The sequence below is a fragment of the Agelaius tricolor genome, unplaced genomic scaffold, assembly GCF_023055355.1.
Source record: "Agelaius tricolor isolate 1412-34295 unplaced genomic scaffold, bAgeTri1.0.p SCAF_8, whole genome shotgun sequence".
Classification (NCBI taxonomy): Eukaryota; Metazoa; Chordata; class Aves; order Passeriformes; family Icteridae; genus Agelaius; species Agelaius tricolor.
Genome location: NW_027269268.1, coordinates 41957049 through 41980599, shown reverse-complemented (window position 1 = coordinate 41980599; position 23551 = coordinate 41957049). Strand labels below are relative to the sequence as shown.

Sequence of the window (23551 nt, the reverse complement as noted above, 5' to 3'; positions counted from 1 at the left end):
TTTAAAAGCTCTGCATCAAATATAACAGAAAGTTAAAAATCTTGATATTTTAAATCTAAGACACCAGAATGGGTTAAAGCACAGATTTCTGTCTTTCTCATTTAAATATAAAACTAAAGTAGTATTTGCAATTGTCCTTTCTGAAGAAAAGATTACTGCTCTGAAGTACATCACACTATAAACCAACATTCTCGCTACCTCCATAAACAAAAACTTAGAGGCAAAAAGATTGCATTTTACATTTAGATGGTGCAAAAATTAAATTTCACTCAATCACTGAAGGCTAAAGGAAGTCAGAAGCAAGCTTAAGAATCAGTATTTTTTTATTTACTGCTTTGTAGTATAAAAGTTGTATATAAACTATTTTGTTAAAAATACATTTCATAAGCAAATTTAAGAAAAGCAGACTAATATGGCAATATGCATACCCCTACAACAGCATTGTAGTGTTAAAGGCAATGAAACAGGCACAGTTTCTAAATCCTCTCTTGCTTAGGTAGCAATGCATAAATTCAATTCTTGCACATATCATGTCTCATAATACCTTACATAATTACTTTATACAGGTAAACAATATTTTACATAGCCAACATCTTTCCATCCCTTTTATTCTATGTATTTTCAATAGAATCAAAATAGAAACTACTTTTAAAATAAGTAAAAAAAAATACATATTACCATTTAAACTTTCTTACATCCTTTTGCCATTTATTTGCCATACTAACCCATCATGCATGAAAATACAGTATCAAGACAAACTGCCCATTTTTTAGAAAAAGCTTTGGGGACAGTCTGTAACTTTGTATCTTCTTTCTGGAAATTATTTGAAAACTGCTGTTTTCTCAAATGCTCCCTTTTCCCAGTATGCATTTTTATAATCATAGCTATCAATCTCTTGGAAATTGAAAGCTTATTGCTACAACCAATACTAATTATATCTTCTAGAAATATTCTTCACACAAATAATCATGTGAAGCTTAATGTGCGCCTGTAAAATGAGGTTGCTGTTCATGTTGTACTTAAATATTGAAGAGTTTTCAGAAGCTGATTTTAAATTTATGGAAGCAGGGAGCAGTGCTAAACACTGAAGTTAGAGTCTCAGTCAAACAGTTATTTTGAGTTCTCAAGGACAGACAATTATTTCTAAAAATATCCATTTTCAAAAGAACAATAAAACATTTATTATTTTCAATGTTTGGGTGGGTAGTGGTGGGTTTTTTGGCAAATATAGCATCGCTGAAAAGTACACATTGATAGGACCAGTCAGTATCTTGTGGATACACACAGAAGGAAGACCATCAGCAGCACATACTTGCAGCAAGAGTGAAAAGACTTGATGTTTCCTGGCAAGACATGAGAGTAACGAATACACAAGCAAGAAGAGTAATTTTGTACACACTGACTGTTAACACTGCATACATAAATCAATGAAGAAACACAATTCTCAGATATGAAGAAGAAACACAATTTAGAGCTCTTGTTTAAAAAGACTGAAGGTATCAATTTAAAATAAATCCATTTCAAAAACATACACTGATTTTCCTTGAGTTCATAAAGCAGATTAAGTTATAGTTCTCAGAATATAGTGCAATCTCTACTAAAAAGCATTATATTAGAGCTTATATTCTTAGGCACTCAGAACAAATGATATAATTTTCTGTTACACAGAAAAGCTTGCTGAAGTATTACAGAGATTTCTCTCCCCAGAATAAGTAACGGGACAAAGCTAAGATCATAAGTAGATACAGAAAATTAATAGGAGAATACCATGGTAATTTTAGCATTAAGTCACACTTAAAATATGAAAGGAGTAACACTGGCTTAAGATTTTTTTGCCAATGAATACAACTACCCTCAGTCCAATAAAGCCACTCTGGAACACTTTAGTATATATTCCATAAATTTTTTAATGCCCAATATTCCATATCTTTATCTAAGGCTTGAAATATGTTGCCTTAACTTAATAAGGAACCTGTGGGTAAGAACAAGAAAAGAAAAGCAAAACTATTAGGCACTCTTCAAATATGAGTGAGCAGTTACAAGAAAACAGGAGAACACAAGGCAATGAGAAAAGTAACCTCACCAAGAGTTCATCCAACTGCATACAAAAAGATGCTCTTCAGCCTGTGTCAAGTAGTAAGAGAGAGATATGGGTCTGGGGAACAACAATTTCATTTAACATCTGCATATAACTGAACCAGTCTCTACTGTGAGGTACCCTGCACAGAGTTGGGTTTATGTACTGAAGGCACACATGCAGATTTGGCTGACAATTATTTCCTTGTATGTTTTACTTGGCTACAAGCAGTTAGATTAAAAGAATATTTTCATCTTTCAAAGACTGGCTTTTATCTTCAGCAAACGCTTGTCAATTTTGGAGTGGGCAGAACAGAAGAAAAATCCAGATGGACCACTGGGGTGAATGCAGTTTATCCATGAGGTAATTGTATAACTCTTTATACTGAGCTCATAAATGCTTGTCTTAAAAAAGTTTAAGACTTGATAAAGCTTTTACCTTTCCTGTCCAAAAACTTTCACGTATGTTTTCTTTCCAAGATGAAGCCATTCATTATGATGTCCACACAGCTCAACAATATTTAACTGTCTAAATCTCACTATTTACTGGTCAAAAACCATTAAGTGTTTAACCTTGCAGGAATGACATCACAGAACTTTTAAAATACTACATTGCCATAAATACATTTCTTAAAATAGTATGCATCTCTTGGGAGTTTTCAGTTTTCTCCAAAGTGCTTGCAGACAATCTTCTTCTAAAAGTTCCACCTGTAAGAGAAGAAAACAGTTCTAAAAATAAACCTAAATAGCAAAATTAGTTTTAGGATGGACACACCAATTAAAAAGTTAGCAGGTGCTCTGAAATGGAAAAAAAAAAGCCACAATTGCATGAAGTAGTTGCCGTGCATTCCAAGTTTAGCATGTGAAATCATAAAGAGGAACTAAAAATTGAGCTAGTACTCTTGAAATGCATGGACAAACACATGGACCAACTGACAAATCACACCACAACGTTAAGCACTACAAATGGAAAATGTTACATAGCTTCAGTGTACCAGTACCAGTCTCTGTTTATACCCAGTAGCTTAAAATGGATTTCCAAGAGCTCAACTCAAAGTTTTGACTTCAATTATCAGCTGTGTATCTACCACTCTTTATGTGCCATTAAGCATATTTGAAATGTATTAACTGAAGAAATGGAGTCTGCTGAGAACATGAACCTTGAAGACATAGAGAAGACATGCCACAACTTTCAATGATACAGCCAGCAAGACACTAGATAAGCTGAAACACTGAAGAGGTCGCTTCAGAACACATCAGTTTAGGGAAAAAAAACCCTGGACTTGAGAGCGACAGTAAATACAGGCAGTCAGCAATGCTATTTCATCCAGGTACTGTCCCACTCAGGAATTCCATCTCATACAGGAACTCTCAGTAACAGTGGTAAAAGTCAGCCACAAATCCTCTGAATGACAGAAAAAAAAGCCTCTGAATGACAGAAAAAACTTTTCTACAAGCAGTTAAACACACATTTATGTCTGCCTTCTTCCTCTGCATCTGAAGATCTGAGTCAAATTCCCCCAAAGTATAAGCTTTCATCAGAAATGTACTGACTAGAGGCACAGAAGTCTTAAATGCAGTTATCTATTCAGTTTCAGTAAATTGGGCTACAATAATTTATTAGAAGTCTGAAATAAGTAGCTGAAGTAAAGGTCTAACTACTACCTGTTTACATGTGAGCAGCTTCTCATGATAGTAGACAAAAAGTGATCTAGAACCATGCTAGGGAACCTTTTTCAAGCAAGATCTGTTTCTTTTTTGTAGTGCAAATCAAACAGACCTGGCTAGTTACCCAGATGATTTACAAAATAGCTCTGTTGGACTAGAGAGACCATTAAAATATTCTGCTGAACCATTTCTTTGCTATTAGAACATTTGTTTTCAGAAGAAGCAAAACTTTAATCCTAAGGGGAGGTTCTAACAATAAAAAGCTGCCATAGATGGACAATTTTTTTACAGCTTTACTATCATATCTCTCTAGAGAACAGCTTATTTTTAAATTAAAGTAGTAATGGTTTAAATTTATAGAACTTTTAGGTAATTACAGGGAACAGCTTTCCTATTCAGGAGAAGAAAGAACAAATTAGAGAGAAAAATGGACTACATAACATTTTGAGTGATTTCAAAATGATGGGGTTTTTTTAATCAAAGTGCACTGGAATTTATTTTCATATATGCCCTATTCTTTCTATTTCTTGTGCTTAAAGAGAAGATAACTAACTAGCTTGTTATCTTCTCTTTTAAGCACAAGATATTAGAAAAAAATCACATTAGGAACAATCTGATGAGATTTCTGTATCTCCCACTAGAGATACAGAAAAGAAATAAAAATAGTCACAGAATTAACAAAACAATTAGCTGGGCATGGAAATGCCAGCCTAGTGAAGGAAGACGTTATCTCCTATTGCATTTAGCTGATATTGATTTTTAAAAAGGGAAGAAATAGGAATCACATCAACATAAAAATACTTTGAGCACAAGGACATCATTCTGAATCAGAAAATAGGAGTACTGTTTCCCTTTCACTGACATCTGTAGATCCTTCACAGATTTCAGTGCAACAGTGAAACAGCAGCACTAGGCACCTGTGATTTGCCAAAATGTGCTACAGATCAGAAGGCAAAACACTGGCATAGACAAGTTTGGTCTTATAAATGTCCAGCAATAAAGATGCTTATTCCAATTTCCTAATTTTTGAAACCTGAGCTCCCCCTCCTTGCAATTTAGCCTACCACTGTCTTCATATTTACTGGGGGGAAAAAAAAAAACAAACCTCATTACCCTCCGTAACTTTTTTATTATTTGAAAGCATACCACATCTCCAAGTCTCCTTTCCTCTACAGCAATGTTTCCAAAAACCTGGGTGTAATTTAGTGATGAGGCATAGAGGCCAGACAAATCCATTCTGTTTAGTTCAACAGTCAAACCTGTGCTGCCACTAAGGGTTGGAAGTATCCCACTGCATAAGAGCTCTCTACTTTAACCTCAAAATACGCAAGGGCATTTGAGTCTCATTGCTTTTCCAAACAGACCAAATTTTCTCTTGTGCATTTCCCTCTTCCATTTGATGTAACCAATAGTTTGACACAGCATCATTTAATCCTCTCTCTCAGCATACAGAGAGTTTGGCACTGTGCATTTTGTTCACTTTCTTCAAGTCCAGCACCTTTACTATGTCACCCCAGAGCCTTTTTACTCAAGGGTCAAGTCTGAATTTTGAATCACATTTGTTTAAAATCACCTTTCCCCTTCATATTATCCATCAGCATATCATCAAATAGAGGCAAACCATATTAACTTCCAGGGTTTTTTTCCCCTAACATTCTAAACTGTGAAAAGAAAAAAACCAACACAGTGAGGATTTAATTTCAAAACCATGCTGTGCATGTTTTTCACATGCTCAATAGAGTAACTCAAGCAATTCACTGAAGTTTAATGACTCACAAGAAAACCCCAACCGCCAGGCTTAGTTAGATCCCTGTGAGATCAGCAGTTTCATGTGACTCCACTGCTATTAGTCAAAGCTCCACAGATCTATCAGAGAAGTATCTAGTAAGCAATCATCTCATACAAGCATGCAGTACAAAACAGCAAGCATAAGGAAGCCGCTATAGTTATTGAATAACTGCAGTTATTCCAGTGATAACACTGTCAGCAGCACTTGTTTGTTTTGGACAATAAGTACATTGCCACTAAATCTGAGCCATTGCCAAAATTTTTTTCTTGCCAAAAAATTAATATGCAGACATTTTATCTGTTGGACTAGTGATGCCACACCCACAAAAGTTATTTCAACACCTAATTACAAAATCTGAATAAACAATTAGATAAGAATTTGGTGGATAAAAAAAGCCTTTCTTAACTTATCATTAACTGAGTGACCACATGGAATTTTTGCAGACTTGTGTAGAGAATTTTGAAATTGAAAGTTGAGTTTTCAGACAGAACTGATGCATTTTCAACTGTGCTGATTACCTTCACATATTTCACAACATAACACCTCCAGCATGAGTTCCAGATGTTCAGATGTTTGATACCTGCCTTTACTCTGAGCTCCTCCTCTCTTGCACGTCCTGTTTGGCAGGTGTGGTGGGCGCTTCGCTCACGTCCTGTTTCGCTGTCATCTCCCCGTTGACGCTCTCCACGCCAGTAACGGACATCAGGCTCTTCCGCTCCTTCGAGTTGGACTTGTGATCCACTTTTGTGACTCGAAATCTGAGGTGAGCAAAAGAAAGTGCACTTGTATTTCCCCACAGATGAGTTAGATCATTCTCAGGAGCAACAGCATAGGCAGAAACAAATTTCCAGGTCCCCAGAACAAGATGTCAGAGCAGGCACCTACATGGACACTGCTTCGCTTCAGAGCATCTTCCTTCCTATCACCTACAGGTTTTTCTAGTTCTCATTACTGCTGAATCACACTTTCTCAGGGAATTGTGTTTTGAAGCAGAATCCACAGATTGCATACCACTTCTTAGAATAATAATTTTCTAAGACAACTACAATATAAGGTAAGAATTAAAAATAACAAATAGAATGAAGTGGTTTCTATAGCCTCACACTTACTTGAGAAATATCAAATTCAGAGAAATTTATTAGTGTGCAATTCTTGTTTCTTTTAGCCTGTATCAAATGAGCAAGAGCCTTAAATTTACACCCACAGTAAATCTCCATCTTTCTATGTAGTTCTTAAAAAAAAATAAAAATCACATTTACTTCTTCCAGAAATAACTTCAGTCTAATAGTAACAGGGTGATAAAAAAAAAAAAAAAAAGATCACCAATCTTATAAAGAGAGCAGAATTAGTGGATATCTGATCCAACATTGGTCACTGTAGCATTCCAAGAGAAGTATACAACAAAATGACCCAAGCCTTACCTTCCCACAGAAAGGACTGTAACTTCTCCAATACGACTTCTTCTGTTCTCTTTAGATTTTTGAGCTGGCTTTATAAGGTGCCATCGTTTGTGACTACAGCGAGTACAAACATCCTTTTCCACCACTCCTCCAACAGTATGGAAGTGATGGGCTTTGCAGTTGTGTCTGAATGGAACAACACCTGGTGACAAAGGAGTCCCTGGACTCACTGGACTCTCAGGAGAGGTAGGAGATAATGGGCTGTAGAAAAAAAGAAATAAAGAAAATTTATGTTTACTATAAAATACGATTTCTTAAAAAGGAAAAAGGATGAAATCCAACCTTCAGTTATGTCTAGTGAATAACCAGTTTTTACAGGAAACATATATTTGTGAGGATGTGCAGCTTACAGTTCCCTCCAATATTATATTTTCGCAATTGGAATCACTTTCACAAACTGATTCAGCTGCAGTCATGTGGTTAAGGTAACTAACACAAAAGACAAGAAAAAACAAGAGGGGGAAAATAGCCTAAATAGAAGAGAATAGGTTACATGAACTTATATTGAAGGAGACATTTAATAAGCTGATTACACTCACAAAAGAACTGCCTGGGAAAACTATAGAAAGTATTTCAGAATTGTTACAGGATCTCAAGGAACTCCGAGAAGAAGAGCACAGAACCACAATACTGAAAGGAGGCAAAACTAAAATGTGTATCACAATGACAAGAGGAAACAACATCATCCAGTTTCAAGGGAAAAAATAAAATTTTAAGTACCTAGAAAGAAAAAGCAGTACAACCTCCAAAAGGCATTTGAGATTAACTAATAGAATCAATCCGATTTTTCTCAAAAGCAGAAAAACAAACAGATAGCATTGATAGAAACCAGTTGTACTTTTCTTGGACTTTAGCATCAATTTTAACACTGTCTTGTAACACAGCAGGCCAGAGCTCATGAAAGGTGAAATAACTGTACGGCAGCACCTTGTAAAAAAAAATTAAAAACACATACAGAATGTAATATATCTGTAGTTGCTGTGAAACTGCAAAGTCATACTAAATGTGGGGGGTTTTGATCCTGGTTATATTCAGTGCTTTAAATAGTTCACTGGGTAACAGAACAGAAGAATAGCTAAAGTACCCACAGACTTTGGGTAACCCATAGCAACTGCAGAGGTCAAGATAACAAATTAGAATGATGAGAAGAGAACACATATATGAAAGACATTCACACATACACAAATCTTACTAAAAATACAGGATGTATTGCAGTAAGGACAACATAAATTCTCAGTGTTTTAGCAGAAAGCCTTTACCCAAATCTAGACCAAAAAGCAATCAGACAGATGACCATTCTTCAGAAAAAGAGGATCATGAGTAGAACATGAATCATAAACAACATTCTTGCTTAAAAAGGACAAAACAGTGGAAATAACAGAAGTAAAACCTGTGAACCTAAATTTACAATACTCAGCATTAATCATGCCAGATCTGATCCTACCATGCAGGTTTAGAAATGTTATTTCAAGAAATACAAACAAACTGCAGAGACTCCAAAGGAGAACAGAAAGAACAAATTAAAGAAGTAAAACATGCCAGAGAAGACTGGGAGTTACTTGGATGCTCATATCCAAAATAAAAATATTGGCAAGAAATATTTAATGGTCTACAAATAAATAAGAAAATGCTATTAAGGAAAATAAAAGCAGTTCAATACCTGAAGCACAGACAGAACTAATGGCTTCAACTGAGAGAAGGGTAGATTTTACTCAGCCATAACTGTTTCTATAATTAGAAAGTTTCATAATGCACTGAACTTGCAAAGAAATACAGAGGATTTCTACTTGATTACAAAAGGTTCAGGATCTGTCAGATTCTGTAAGAGCAATCATTTTCTCTCCTCCTTACTCTTCATATTTTAATTCACCACTGAAATTATAGTCTAAAATGCCCAAGATAACATTACACATGACTATGCACAAAATTCAAATAAATATCTCTACAGAACCACAGACATTTAAGAGTATCTATACTTGAGGAGAAACCCCTTTGGAAATTCAGGGGTCATTTCAATAACCAAGCGTCTCACCATGAGAACAGGTGTTTAATGGTTCTATACTCAACTCTTCGTTTTGCTGAAACTATATACCCCTTTTATAGGTCACACAATACTACTTGAACTTCCATCTCCTCTGCCTTGAATATGAAGTTATATACAAAGAGTATTGAGAGTCTAGACATAGGTAAAAGTGTACAAATGTACAAATACAAGCACTTTTACACATATGGTGCCTCTACAAGTTTTTTTACACATACAATGCATCTAAGGCAGAGATGCTTTCTCTGCATAATTACCTGTGCAGTGAAAAATCCTAACAGGTAGGTCAACCAATGTCTATTGCTACAATTATAAAGAAAAAAGTAAACCAAAAGCAGACACAGAAGAAGATGTCTCTTGTAAGTTAGCACCTATACAAATGAAATGAGTGCTGTTCTGTTCTTTGAAGCCACAGTAGCTTTGGACTAAGCCACCTTGTAGGTAACTCCACCCCAAAGTAAACCAGTATTTGCAGCATCTGTAATTTTTAGACCAAAATGCAGAAAAACTGTATCATGCACCTAGAACACATAACCAGAAGAGCCAGTCACTAACCCAGGGTATATGTTACAATTTAAGGATTCAAACACAATGGAAAAATCAAAGTATTATTCTCTTAGCTGGTAACTCAAGCAAGCAATGTAGTCTTAGAAGAGTTCAGGAAACAAAGTCCTTTGAAAGCATATGCTTTTAGTTGCCTCAGAGAACATGCATTAAAATGAGGAGTAATTACCTTTCAGGTTCAAAGACACTGCTATCTGCTACCATGGCCTTTAACACATCAGCATTTGCTGCAATGAGAATAAACAGAACTCTTCAAAAGTGAACGGTTCTAACTTTAGAAAAAAAACAAAATTAAAGTTCCTCAAAGGTATTTCATTTAAAAGAAAGATGACTGCATTATGTATCTCCAAAAAAGCACAAAAGAAAACTGCAGAAAAAAATGTTAATATAATTCTATGGGTAACCTTAACATGAACTACTAAAATTGCAGTCCATATTGCACTCAAAGCTCCACCCCAATGCAAGCCATGAAACGCAGCCATCTGCACAAAACTCTCGAACAAAATCTCTGAATCACCTCACATGTTTAACTCAACTTCAGATTAAAAACATCAGTTTAAGTGAGCCCCACAAAATGAAAATTCATTATCAGCCAAGAACTATCAATTGCTCATTTCCTATCAAAACACATGAATTACCTAATCCCAATCTCAAGGAAAAATACACAAACTCAAAGCACTAATAGTCTGAAAAAAACTCCGAACAACAGAAAAAATCCCCAAACAACAAAATCCAAAAATCCCCACATGCAAACTCAAAATCATTGCTTTTCCAGAGGACTAATTCAGAGGTAACTGAAAGCAAGTTCAGTGGTCAGAACTCTGATTTATACAAATGCAAAATCAAAAGGCTGACTGCTCTTGTCCTATAAAAACATCCTGTCTCCTAAACATTTCTTCATTGGGCAAATACATTCTGAACTAACCAAGCATTCCATGGGGTGCTTGGCTATGATTTCGTTTTCTCAGTCACATCTTATCCTTTACTTTGCAGACAAATGCAGATAACACGTACAGAATTCAACATTAATGCTATATACCAAATCACCCATTAGTGCTATATAAATACCCATTAGTGCTATATACTGTCTCAGTTATGCACAAGCCTCTCACCAGACAAGAGCTGCAAGAATCACTTCAGGACAAGAAGTTAAATCTAGTCAAAACATAAAAGTTTCCACAGGCTTTAAACACTGCCACTAAGAAAGCAACATTGAGCTTTTACTTCACAAAGCAAAAGGCTGAACCAAAAAGACCCAAATACCTAAACAGTTAAAATATATGGAAATGCATGACCTGAATTTACCATACAAAACAATTTTCAAGTAAGCAAGAAACTTCCCTATTGTCCTTGAAGTTACTGCCTTGTAAAGACAATTTCAAAGAGCTAAGAATGAACAAATTGGTTACTAAATGAAAGCACGTGAACATAACCATACGTCAGACTATCCAAAAAAACATATTTGTTATAGAACACCATCACAAGGGCTGCTAACTTCAATGGCAGTAACTTCAATACTGTACCTTCATTTTTCATGATGTAGTTAACAATTTGTCCCACAGTGTCACTATTCTCATGTATAGTTTCATTCATTTCTGTGCAAAGAAATAAATATGTTGTCAGTATCTTGGCCTTATGAATCAAGAACTGAACTATTTTAAAAATAAATAATGATAAGATAGTCACAACCAAAACTGAACACAAACCAGAAGAAACTACATTTCAAAAAAGAGGCGAGATTTTTTGTCACTTGGAGGGAAAGCTTAGGTAGGACTTTATCGTCCTTATTCAGTAAAAACTATGAACACAGGTTTATCATCTCTACAGTAGTCCAAACAAATTCAGCTGAGAACTAATTAAGCTCAGTGTTTTCATAAACATACTTCAAAATTCCTTCTCCAGCTAGTAAGGAGGAGACAAATAAGAGAGCAGCATTTCTAATCCTAACAACAGGAAGGGGAAAAAAACCAAACCAAAACAAAACAAAACTGTCTCATACTACTATTCTAAAGCAGGTACTATCCACTTTTATTATGAGGGGGATTCAATTTAAGAAGATTTTTTTAAGAAGATTCAATTTAAGATTCAATTTGCACATCTTCAAGGACATAACAATTGATTAATTAAAAAAAAAAACTGAAAACTTTTGTAACAGAATGCACCATTAGCAATATTAACCCCCCCCCTAGAATAATCAGCAAAGAGTGAAGATCAGTTGGGGAACTAAAACAATGAAGAGGCAAAACTGTGTCCTTCCCTAATAATTGTTATAATGCTTTATTTTAAAAAAATGGGATTGAAGCAAGTTTGATAGGCTAGACTCTAAATTCTTCTCTTATGTAGTAAATTAGGAGCTTCCCCACCTCTGTACCCATGCTTCATCTTACTACCTGCAACTTTGCAATGTAACTTAGAGGCAGCTCCTTCCTGCCACTGAGACATGGGGGATGTCCCCATTTCATTACCACTCCCCTGTTCCACCCAGGGGAACTATCAGATCAGATAGCTCCACTCACTGCACAGCTGCCCCAGGCAGGTAATGCCTAAGAACACACTGACACATCATTACTGCACCACATGGGTCTACCCTTACCACAGAGCCACTGTAATTTGCACTCATTATCAACCTACTGAATGAAATTAATTGGGAGAAAGGAAGAGGAGTATTTACAAGTGACTTTTGTTCTTACTTACATTTTACAAATGCTATACCATGTTATAGCCCTTCCCACCTGGTAACACCCTTTTTTTCCCCAAGTAAGAATAAATGGGAAAAAGGAACAATAAAAACAAGGGTACAAATGAACAAATGTTAGGATAAAAAAAAAGGCATCCTGAAGGAAAAATTATAAGTAGCATTACATAAAACAGAATAAAGATATTCAGTCCAAAGGCTTGGTTTTATAAAGAGAGGGGAGAAGTGAATGACAGCACAACAGGAACAAATTAAGATTGCAAAACATAAAACTAAGATTTTAGGCTTTAAATGGAAGCTTTTTGCCACTTCTCAGCTAGCACCATGTACAACAATACTTTGTTGTTAACAGCATGTAAAATGCAGAAAAATGATCTGGTGACTCCATCTGTGGAGTTGCAAACAAATATAGGGATACTTTGATCCCTCTCTAAGCTCTTACTTAATGTTAGCAGACTCGCATGGGAAAAGCGGAACACGCCTGGATTTGACTGGCAGAGATCAAACCCCAAGTGACATGTAGTAACAAAAATATTATTCTTAATACTGCTTTGATGTCAAATATAGACACAGAAATGACACAAGTCTTACAATAAATTATTTCATAGTAGTTGCAATGTAGAGAAATAGGAATTTGTTTATTAGACTTGATTACCTATTTTTTCGTCAATTTTTTCTTCTTCTAGTTCTTCAGCTTCTGTTGTACAACGGTATCCTTTTTTCTTAAGGATATGGCAGATAAGGATCCCCAAGAGACCCATGATGAAGAAAACAGGAACCAAAGCAAAGGCAATATACTCTAGGTGTTCAGGCTTGCCATCATTGCCATCCACTTTAGTTGTCAAAGTAGTTGTCTGTAAGCCATGGCTTGACAAAACCCATGGAACCTCTCCATCTATGTAAATCAATAAATAAATGTATCACTATACACTGTAAATCACTTGAAAAAATTCAGAAAATTACAAGCATGACCAAATCTCCACAGTAGCCTCTGCAGTGAAGAAGAAAACACATCCTCTACTGGCTGACAACTTACACCAGAAACAGCAAATATTCCCTCTTCACCAAACAATTACATACACCTAACACTCAAAAAACCTGCATGATATTTCTTCAATATAACAGTGAAGAACCAACCATACAAGCCTGACAGGCTTGTAATCTCAAATAAAGGGCTCACATGGTTCACAGAAGAATAACACTACCATTGCTCCTTGTTCACATCAGCGAGGAAAATGCTATAATATTCCTCCAGTCCAGGAGTTCATGCAAAATTACCAATAAAACGTGGATCCTTCCCTAATATGAGAGTAAATACAGGATTTAATATTGACCCTTGCATAGAAAAATTATCAGGTGTGAAAGAAATAGCCTTGATTTTTATTTTTCTTTTGACAGTGGAAATTCTCAAAAGAGCATCCACCATCTCATCAGAATAAGGTGGACTCAGTGTTTGTCTGAGATCTGGAAATCATTTTGTATTTAAACTTGACATGAAGGAATTCTTTTTGCTTGCAAAGAATTTAAGTTGAAGCATTGTCACACACTATATCCACATTTAAGCACTTTTGTTTAAGTTCTGAATTTCACAGATGTAAACTCTATGTTATAAACTGGGATTCTGACCTATCAAAAGTATAGAATATTTTCATTAGAAGGGAAACTTGAAATTCATCAGTCCAAGTGCTGCTAAAAGCAGCACTGATTAGATCAGGTTTTGCACATAAGCTCCATCCAGATAATGAACGTTCCACATCTCTGAACAATCTCTTCAATATTAACACACTTTTAAGTCCAATATACACAAAGAAACTAAGAACACAGTACCTTCTCCCATATCAAAGTATAAAAAGGTAAACAGCTCAGATAAATCCAAAATTACACGTTGCATACTCAAAACCTTTGCAATCCCTTAGAGCTTATACACATTCCCCACCCCATATAATAAAGACTTACATATTACTATCCCCAACATGCATTTCTACCTTCTATTCTTCTCCTCCACTCCAGCAGAAAACAATTTTTTTTTTTTGAGTAGGAAATAATGACAACCAGAACGTGTTCATTTTTTATCCATCTATTTCCCATCTACTTGTATTGAAATGGACAAGGAAATTCACAATTGTTCCATTCATCAAACTCACTGAAGAATAGAAGTCAGCAGAAAACCATTTACATGACAGGGACACTTTCACAACACAAATGTCTAGAATTATAATCCTTTCCTTTCAAAAACAGAACAAAACAAAACAAACAAAAAAAAAAAAAAGAGGAAGCCTCCAAAAATTTGCAGAAAGAGCATTATTCCACAAACATCTCCTGCACTGGCTGCATAACTACATGGCATTTGAGAAACACCAGTAAGGCGACAGACAGCAAAGAGAAGTTTGGTACTTACCCTAGTTTTCTTTATTCCTCTAGAAACAGTAAACCTTTTATTTTAAAACATTTCTGAATTTTTCAGAACAGTCTCAAATTGACAAATTGACAGTTGGGTAGCATGCAATACACAAAACTTGCTCAAAGTGAAAACAATGGAAATTACTTGAAATAACAACTGATAAACCCCAATTAGCAACAACAACAACAAAAAAAGAGATGTATTAAGAATTTTGCTAAAATAATTTCCTAGGAAATAGCAGAAATGCAGCCAAACTGAAAGAAGTGCAAACAAATTACTGAACAGATCTCAAAACTAAAAGTTAAGCAGAATCTGAGAATATTTGCTTTGGACAAAACCAGATGGTCTAGTTTGTTCCCAAAATCAAAAGAGAAAGCTATTCACTTTTAAGAGGGCAGCAATCCTACAGATGACTGTGTGCAGAATTTACCAATGTGTAACCTTTGAAGCTCTAACGTATGCCTGAGTAGGACAACTGAAAAATACCTACAATTTAACACTTCAAGATTGCAGTTGCTTTATACTGCAAGGAAACAGAAGACAGGAAAGGGTAAGGGATACAGTCATGTAACTGAGAAGGCTGATCTTACACGCAGTTTACTTGCATTCTAAGAATTTATAATTCATGCTTTAATATACCAAAATATATTTTTTTTTTCTAACTCACCAGGTAGCAACAGCCACAAAGTATCCCAGTTAATCAACTAAAGTAGTTTCATTTACTTTCGAGGCAGGAGAAAACCATCACACCACAGAAGTTTTACTTGGATGACTACAACATCTCAGAATCTAGGAAATACAACTGAAATAGTATACAACACAAGCTCCTAAGGGTATTAATAAATAAGCACCTTTCCTGTTCAAATCTAAGACAACACAACACGCAGATACTTTGGATTTTGTTGCACAGTATTGATTTTAAGAATGAATGGGAAACACCTCCCTTCTATCAACATCCACTTGCTAGTCAAGCCATTTTGTGGAAGGGTCATAAAATTTATCCAACTCAACTTTGGGTTTTCTGCCTCTCTTTGTGGCAAGAGTGCCATGGATTGCCCAAACAAGTATCTATTTTCTCCATAACCATGGCAGGAAATTCCCACCAAACACAGAGAGCAAGGGGGCCTTATAACATGGCTAGAGGTCCATGCCTCTGGCTTTCCACGTCATGGTTCACTGCAATTCTTCCAGATCCAAAGTGGTTTTCAGAGGTCCCTTCCCATTCAGTTCCCTGCTACCCCAGTCACTGTGCTCCTGACAGACTGTAATCCTAAAAATAGTTTTTAACTGGATTACTGAGATAACCTTACAAGCAAAGCAAAGCACTCAGCTTACATTATCAAACACCCTACACAGTCTGCCCTCAAAACCCTCAGCAGTTATGCCATAATGCAAAGCCAAGCCCTGAGGACCTAAACAGGCAGCACATTTTATGTGCCAAGTCACAGCTCCATCATTCATTGTGCATTCCCCATTCCCTTTCCCCAGAGGCACACTACACTTCTGTCAGACTGCTGACAGTTCACCTCAGTCTCGTGATGCATGATGCTGCTCCTCAAAGGTTTTCATCAGGCCATAGCAATCTTCCTTGACTTGAGTCAATTCATAAAGAACTGATTTGTTTCAGTGCTTTGCTGTCCTGGCATTTTTATACACCAGTCATTGTATACTAGTCTACATATGCAACACTTGAGGATGTGATCTAAATGAAATTATTTAGAAGTGATATTCGGCACACTTAGTAATGTTTAAACTGAAAATAATAAATTGCACTCATGCTACTAATTCAGATCCCATGTACTCATATGCTTTAAAAAATAATATATGCCAAGTACTGAAGTTGAATGTTGCCTGCCCTTACTTCATCCTTACCTAAGAAGTAAAATAAAAAGATAGTCAACCTTAGACAAGTCTTTTGGTTCTAATCACTGTTACTCAGATACTTTGGTAGTGTTCTTCCACCTCAGCAATTGCTCAAGACAAATTACAGCACCTTCAGGAAACAGAATATAAGAGGAAAAAAGCTAGCAGATAACTGGAAAAATATTTCATGCTTCATTCAATTGCAATTTTAACATGGCATAGACAAACTTTTCATAAAGCACATGAGAAATTTCTAGAAATATTTAATCTTAATCCTATCTTGCCTAAAGTACAACTCAGATCCTTGAAAAAACAAATCATTTTAATAACCAAGATCAAAACAGTTTAGTTCTTATATTAGCAGTATACAATTCAGCATTAAAATAATGCAGTTTTTCTAAATCTCCTATACTAAATCTAAGTAGAATCTACACCCATCTGATTACTTCAAGCACATTCCACTTGTTTTTGTATTGTTTAATTTAGAGAAAGTGGCCCATAAACAACAACGTAATCTTCTCTCTGCTCTACTGGTAAAAAATCCTCTTTAGTTACTCTGGATTTTGCCCATTATCCCCATGCCATTTACCTTTTATGGCATGCCTTTTAAAAAGGTTTGTTTACTTGTTATGAATTTGGTTATTTGAGCAATCTACCTGCTAAAAATAGGTACATATATATTCACTATCTTCTTGTCCATTAAGTTTAAGGAGAATCAGGATCATATTCCCTGCTTTTAGGAATGAAAATGAAACATAGATATCAATCTCACAGTATACAGAAACAAACTATTGTTGGCCTTAATGTTAATTAATATTTAAACAAACTAAATATGATCACATACAACCTATTTAAGTCCAACACAACTGAAATATGGTATGGCACATGATCTGCTCAAACATCTCAGCTAAGCACAGCTGGAAAACAATGCCTCAGTAGCAATATCAGCTTCGACATTTCTCTCCCTCCTCCTCACCATTAATGGGCCAGTCTACCCAGCAGCAGAAAAAAGGGCCATCACTTAGGGTTCAAAATACTTAACGAGAATATTGTTTGCAGTGGGGGGGGGGGGGGGGGGGGGGGGGTTGGCTCTTTTGGGAGCTTTTCTGGTGCTTTGTCTTTTCCTTTCTTTTGTACCTGGATCACTTGTGGATCAAATCACCCCACAGACCTACACACTGCTGCTAAAAACATTGCTTAAGCTTTCTGAGGCAATGGCACAAGGAGAAAAGGTCAGGCAGCCTGTGAACCCAGCTCCCCCTGCAAGGAAAAGATACCTGATGATGATATGTAGTCATCCTCTCCTGGCTCTACAGGAAGTGTATTTTCAACTAAATTAAATACTAACAACACTTCCTACCTCCAGGACAGATATCAAAGGTGGATGGATCATGGAATGATTTGGAAAGGACTTTAAGGACTATGTAATCCCAACCCTGCCACCATTGGCTAGGACACCTTCACTAGATCAGATTGCTCCATCTGGATGTGCTCGTTCATTTACAGCATTCATTTTACATTACATTACATTTACATAGTATCATTTAGCGTAAAACTTCTTTATGTTAAATTACATGCTTTTAAATTCAGGCATAAAAATAAAAACTCCTTGTTTATTAGCTAAATTTCCTAAACACACACTAAATACCTCAATCTCAAGAATTTAAGAAACTAACTTTACTTTTAAAGTTGAGTTTTAGTGAAGTTAATTCAATGCCAGCTTGTATCTCCTAGCATTTCAGAAGTGGTGGATATTTCCTTAAAAGAAAAGAAGTTCTAAATCCTTTGTATACTTTCATTCAGTACCTTCAACTTACTCAGAGATACAACATTTTATTAGAGCTGCAGTAGAGGTTTCTATTATCAAGTCACATTTAATTTTTTTAGATTCTTAATTCAGGTACTTAGCAGGGAAATCATTTAGGTAAATCATTTACTCTGATGGTAATCATGTATTCATTTAAAACATATCTTTATTTTACTGATAGTAAACTTAACAAGAAGAGTTTCATGCAACTTCAAAATAAATACACTTTTTACGAGCTATCTGATTCAAATAGTATTTATCTATTCTGGACACTACAGTCAAATTGCTTTTGCAAAACTAAGCAGATGAAATTACTAGCAATTTCAATCACAAGACAAAATATACCACTCCCCAAAACACAAACACAAAAAAATAATGAGGAAACATTAGGGCTTCTCTGCCTTACTAGTCAGGTGGTAGCTACAGAAGAGAGCAGACACACTAGAAAAGTCAGTAAAGAAGAGGTTGAAAAAAGTTTAGATATTTTCTAGAGAAAAAAACCTCTCAAGTGAAGAAAACCTATTCTCTACCACTTGCTTTGTCTATTGTTCAAGGAAATTGTACATCAGGGAATATGCTTAAAGTGAATAACAAAGGAAAGCCACCTATCATCGAAGAAGAACATTCAACACATTTGTGAATTCCGCTTAACTTCTGGCTTCCTTGTAGTAATCAGAACCTACAACCAGAAGTGAAATAAGCAGGAAGTGAGATGACAAAAAGGAAGCCAGGAAGGAACATACTGACAACTAATAACACACTGCCAACTGCCTTAGAGGTTACAGGGCTGATTAAGAATTTCTCTTAGGAACAAACGTCAAAGCCTTCATCAGATTTGTCAAAAGCAGTATCTCAAGAAAATGAGCAGAATGACCAGCCAAGTTTCCTTAAAGCTCATTCTAAATGCACCTACTTAGTGAACACCAACAGTAAGCCCCAGGCAGCAAGTCTCAGGCACGACATGAGACACCCAACAGCATCCATGGTACCAACATTGTGCTCACAACCATAAAACACCGAGCTGATTTTCAGAGTGACTCAGGCCACAGCCTGCTAAGAGTTCTTACATTAGAGACAAAATCTCTGGCTCACCAAAGTCACTACAAAAATTTTGACTGTAAGCAAATTTTGCAGGAAGTTCTTTACTAATGCAAATTTCTTCTGAATTATACACCCTATCAACACATGCAGTAAATTTCTGCAGAAAGTTTTAGACTGGTTTCTCTGAAAGCCTCAGGGTAGGGTGGGGATTCAGAAAGGAGGTACCTGCTATGTAAGGTAGGTCCTACTCACAGCAAAAAAAAAAATATAGCTATAAGTATCACTGTATAATGCATGTAAGACTCAATGATTTTGAGTGCTGAAATAATTGCAATAAGCATTGCAATTCTCTCACAGCCAGAGAGAGCTTAAGAACCAACAGGGAAGACCAAACCTAGTCAACCATCAGTCACCACACCATGAAGGCATCTGACATTATTTAGAATTCTGTGAGAAAAAAAAATTAACAGTATATAGAGCAGTTTTGTCCTGTTGAGAAAGGGAAAAATTTAAATATAAAGGGAAGTAAGATTTAGCCTGTTCTTTGTGCTACACAGTATGTGATTGATAATGCTGCATTAACACATACAGACACAAAAAGCTTATGGTTCACTGTTTACCAGTACTAAATTGCAGTGCTTATGGTGTAATTGCTTTGGTCACTACTTGAGCAGCATATTGCTCCTACAGCAAAAATACACAGAACTGGGGCTTTACATTTGCATTTCTGTTGGAAAATTGTTCCTCCAACTTCAGTTTTCAAATACAACACTCTGCAAACAGCTGCAGTTCATTTAATAAAGCACATTTCACCAGTATGGCCATTAAAAAGCAATGAAATAAAATTCTTCCTGGACACATGAGCTATTTAGTACTATTGCATATCATTGGTTAAATTCACAAGCACAATCAGCATCTAGTGAGTAGCACTAAATCAATGCCACCAAGCACATTGTATCAATGAATTTATGCATGCTAACAACAGTCCTTACTAGTTTACAGAAATCAAAAATCATTTTTAACCCAAACCAAAGTATCTCCTATGTGAAGAGGTATACTGTGATCTTGAGATACAGCAGATACATTGGCAGAAAGCATTTGTAAAATTCTGAGAAGAAAATTCTTTCACAGCTTTTTGCATCTCTTGCTAGACTTGCCAATTTTTAGCCTGCATAAGAACAATCTTCTTTAGCTAGATATACATACAGCTAAGTTGCTTCTGTAGTTATTAAATCCTACAAAAGCACATAGCATACCAAGAGTTCTCCACCCAACTTCAAGTTCAATAAAGCAATCCTGAGTATAAACATTTGTAAAAAGTCAGTATAAACCTACATACACACATCCTTTCGTTTACTAAAACATCTGTTTACAGCCTCTTCAAGATACCACTAGCAGGTAAACTGTATAGTAATTATAGCATGTATCAACATGCAGCAATTCCCCGAAGTAACAGCCAAAGAGCAAACTAGTTTTTATATTATTATATGTTTAAAATATATATATATATATATGGTCATGATCAAGAAGAGAAGAAAAATCCACGACTTCTCTCCTCCTCATAGTTTACATAGAAAACCTCAGGTCCTCAGACAGCAGCTACAAGGCAACATAAATCTGAAATTCAAGGTGCATGGTGGTACTTATTTCTTTCCACTCTCCTGAAGCACTGGATGACAAGCCTTCCATTCCTCTTGCTTTCAGAAAATAAACAGCAGGCAGCAGATATCTCAAACCCTTCTGACCAAGCCTGCCTGCACCAAGTAATATACAAATATACAAAAGGAATGCCAGAAAGACAAGAAACACTTCTGGATTTATTCTTTGCTAGCAAGTATGGCCATCTTAACTGTTTCCACTAAGTTGAAAGTTCACTCTCAAACAAGCTGGTATACTCTTACTGATGAGTTTGAGCATCACAGACAATGCATTAAAAAAAAAAAAAAGCAAGCACTTCAGACTAAGACTACACCAGCAACAAATTTGGTTTCATTTTGAGATTATTAGTAGCATAACAGTTGTGGTTAGACATAAACAAAGAAAATGTCATTTTAAACTAACTTCCTCTAGTGATTGTATGTGTGCAAGTGCTCTTCAGAGTTCTCAAGGGTTACAGTCAACTTTTCATTTCCAAAACCTAAACGCTAAGCCAAACTTAACCTCACAAGTGAGGATAAAATAGAAACCATTCTTTAACGCACTTCAATCTTAAGAGCCATCCGATCCCAGTCAAAGTGAATCATCTACGGAGGAGTTGTCCGACTCGAGCTCGTACAGCTCACTATAGTTTTTGGTTGGTTTTTTTTTTTCCCCTCGCCACTCCTGGCCATAATCCCCTACATCAGCACGCGGGGCTATCGCGACATAAGCACCGCGCGATCGCTGAGGGCATCGCAGCCCGCCCGAGCGGGACCCGGCGGCGCCCGCCCCGAGCGCCCCCGCCGCGCTGCGCTGACAGGCCGGAGAAACTTCAGCCGCTGCCGCCGCGGAGCTCTGACCTCTTCCAGCCCGCTGCCCGGGGCTGCCCGGGGCTAGGGCGGAGGGGGACGCGCCCCTGCCTTGCCGCTCTCCTCCCTCGTTCCCCGCAGGGACTCGAAAGCCGGGGACCCCGAGGAAACCGCGTCGGGCCCCGGCAGAAGCAGCGGGGTCAGCCTAGACATCCTAGCGGCGAGTGAGGCCGTACTGCCCGGCGAGTTCACAGCCCGCGCAGCGGTACAAGGGCCGCCGGCGGGGAACGAGGGGGTCGCGGATTGAAGCGTCCCGCCGCGGCGAAGGACCGAGGCCGCAGCGACCCACCGAGAGCGGAGCTGTTGCCCAGCCCGTCAGCCATCAGGCCCAGCGATGGCGCAGTCGGCGGAATCCCGCCGGTCGCCGCCGGAGCCATCCCCGACGCTTTGCCCGCGCTGCTGCGCGCTGGCAGCGGGGCCGTTACCGCCCTACCCTGCCCGGCCCGGCCCAGCGGCGGCGGGGCGCGCCCTGCCCGCACAGCGCCTGCGCGGGGCCGCCGGCCCGGGGCGGTGCTGCCCCGCAGCGCCCGCCCTGCTGGAGCTGCCGTGGGGAAGCGCTGAGCCTGGGTGGCGGTGCCAGCCTTAGCGGGGGGCGAAGGACTTTGTTGTACATTCCTGTGGGGCTTACCCGAAGGCGCCCCAGACATAAGTTTAGTATTACAGCCCCCAAACGTGGTTTCCTGAGCCCAGCAACCGCAACGCTGGGGTGCAGCGAGGGGGCAAGATGGGCACGGGGCATCGTGTCCTAAAGGACCCGAGGTCACTCCTTGACCCGTTTGCACGGTATTGGTCTTGTGCCACAATGGCTCCCGAGTGCCTGGGGTCAGTGCAGGGCCACCCTCATGGAACTGCCCACGGGGCAGCCTCTCGCCCGGACAGGTTTGGGTGTGTCTCCCTATGGGTGTCAGCTGCGGCCAGGGAAGGCTTCTCTGCCGCCGCTGCCTCAGGGGCCGTGCTCGTTGTGCTGGCAGCTTCTGTGTGCCAGGGCTGTGCCAGGAGCAATCTGCACCAGCGTGGAGCCTGTTTCCTGCATGGAGGGTACTCACTGTGAGGGCAGGGCAGCGCACCTGCCCCGAGGAGCCACGGGGCCTTGTGGAAGTTGTAGCCACCACAGCAGCGTTATCACCAGGACACGCAAGAATTCAGAAACTAAATGTGGCCCTGGATTCACTGCCCCTTAGCATGTGGGGCATTGCTTCCACTCACTCTGTTATCTCTTCCAGGCCTGCACCAGGCCTGAAATTCATACTTTTTTCCTTAAATCTTCACTGCTAAACTTGAGCTTAATTTTATACTCTGGTAAACTAACTCCCCTGCTTAGAGCTTGGCCCACTTTGTATTTCAGCAGCCACAGCTGGACTTTCCTACTGACATGGCATGAAACTAAAGATTTATTCTTGTACAAGGCAGAAGCAACTATAGCTTCCCAGTACTTCCAAATAGAGTACTCAAAATTATTCTAACTTAAATAATTTATTTACTTGCTATTACTGATTTTGAATACCTAAAGTAAACTCCACTCATTTAAGATACAATATTGCAATAATTATAAAGACAGATTTTTGAATGTTTTTTTCATCTGGTACCAACATTGTGTGCAGAAGTACTCTTATTTCTGCACACAGTGTTGGTACCAGAT

General features: G+C 37.8%; 1 protein-coding gene across 4 annotated transcripts; it reads right to left on the bottom strand.

Moving 5' to 3' along the window:
• Positions 1-305: 305 nt before the first annotated feature.
• Positions 306-22391, bottom strand: RELL1 (RELT like 1). Of its 4 annotated transcripts, none has more exons than XR_011680033.1 (8): positions 22202-22391; positions 12949-13188; positions 11122-11193; positions 9768-9825; positions 6955-7194; positions 6114-6291; positions 5521-5610; positions 306-2784 (listed from the first exon to the last, which is right to left on the bottom strand). XR_011680033.1 is itself a non-coding variant. In XM_071432563.1 (7 exons), the coding sequence occupies exons 1-6, from the start codon at positions 22287-22289 to the stop codon at positions 6120-6122; spliced, it is 870 nt and encodes a 289-aa protein (XP_071288664.1). In that variant the 5' UTR covers positions 22290-22391; the 3' UTR covers positions 306-2784; positions 6114-6119. The 4 variants fall into 4 exon arrangements, 2 of the variants coding, with proteins under 2 accessions (XP_071288664.1, XP_071288663.1); XR_011680032.1 differs by having other exon boundaries at positions 6118-6291; XM_071432563.1 differs by lacking the exon at positions 5521-5610.
• Between the last annotated feature and the right edge of the window lie 1160 nt (positions 22392-23551).

Excerpts from the sequence above, each read along its gene's own strand:
- RELL1 (XM_071432563.1), bottom strand. The coding sequence starts at position 22,289 with ATGGCTCCGGCGGCGACCGGCGGGATTCCGCCGACTGCGCCATCGCTG. Across the intron at positions 13,189-22,201 it reads GGGCAACAGCTCCGCTCTCG|ATGGAGAGGTTCCATGGGTT; the intron begins GTGGGTCGCTGC and ends TGATTTACATAG. Across the intron at positions 11,194-12,948 it reads AAAAATTGACGAAAAAATAG|AAATGAATGAAACTATACAT; the intron begins GTAATCAAGTCT and ends TTCTTTGCACAG.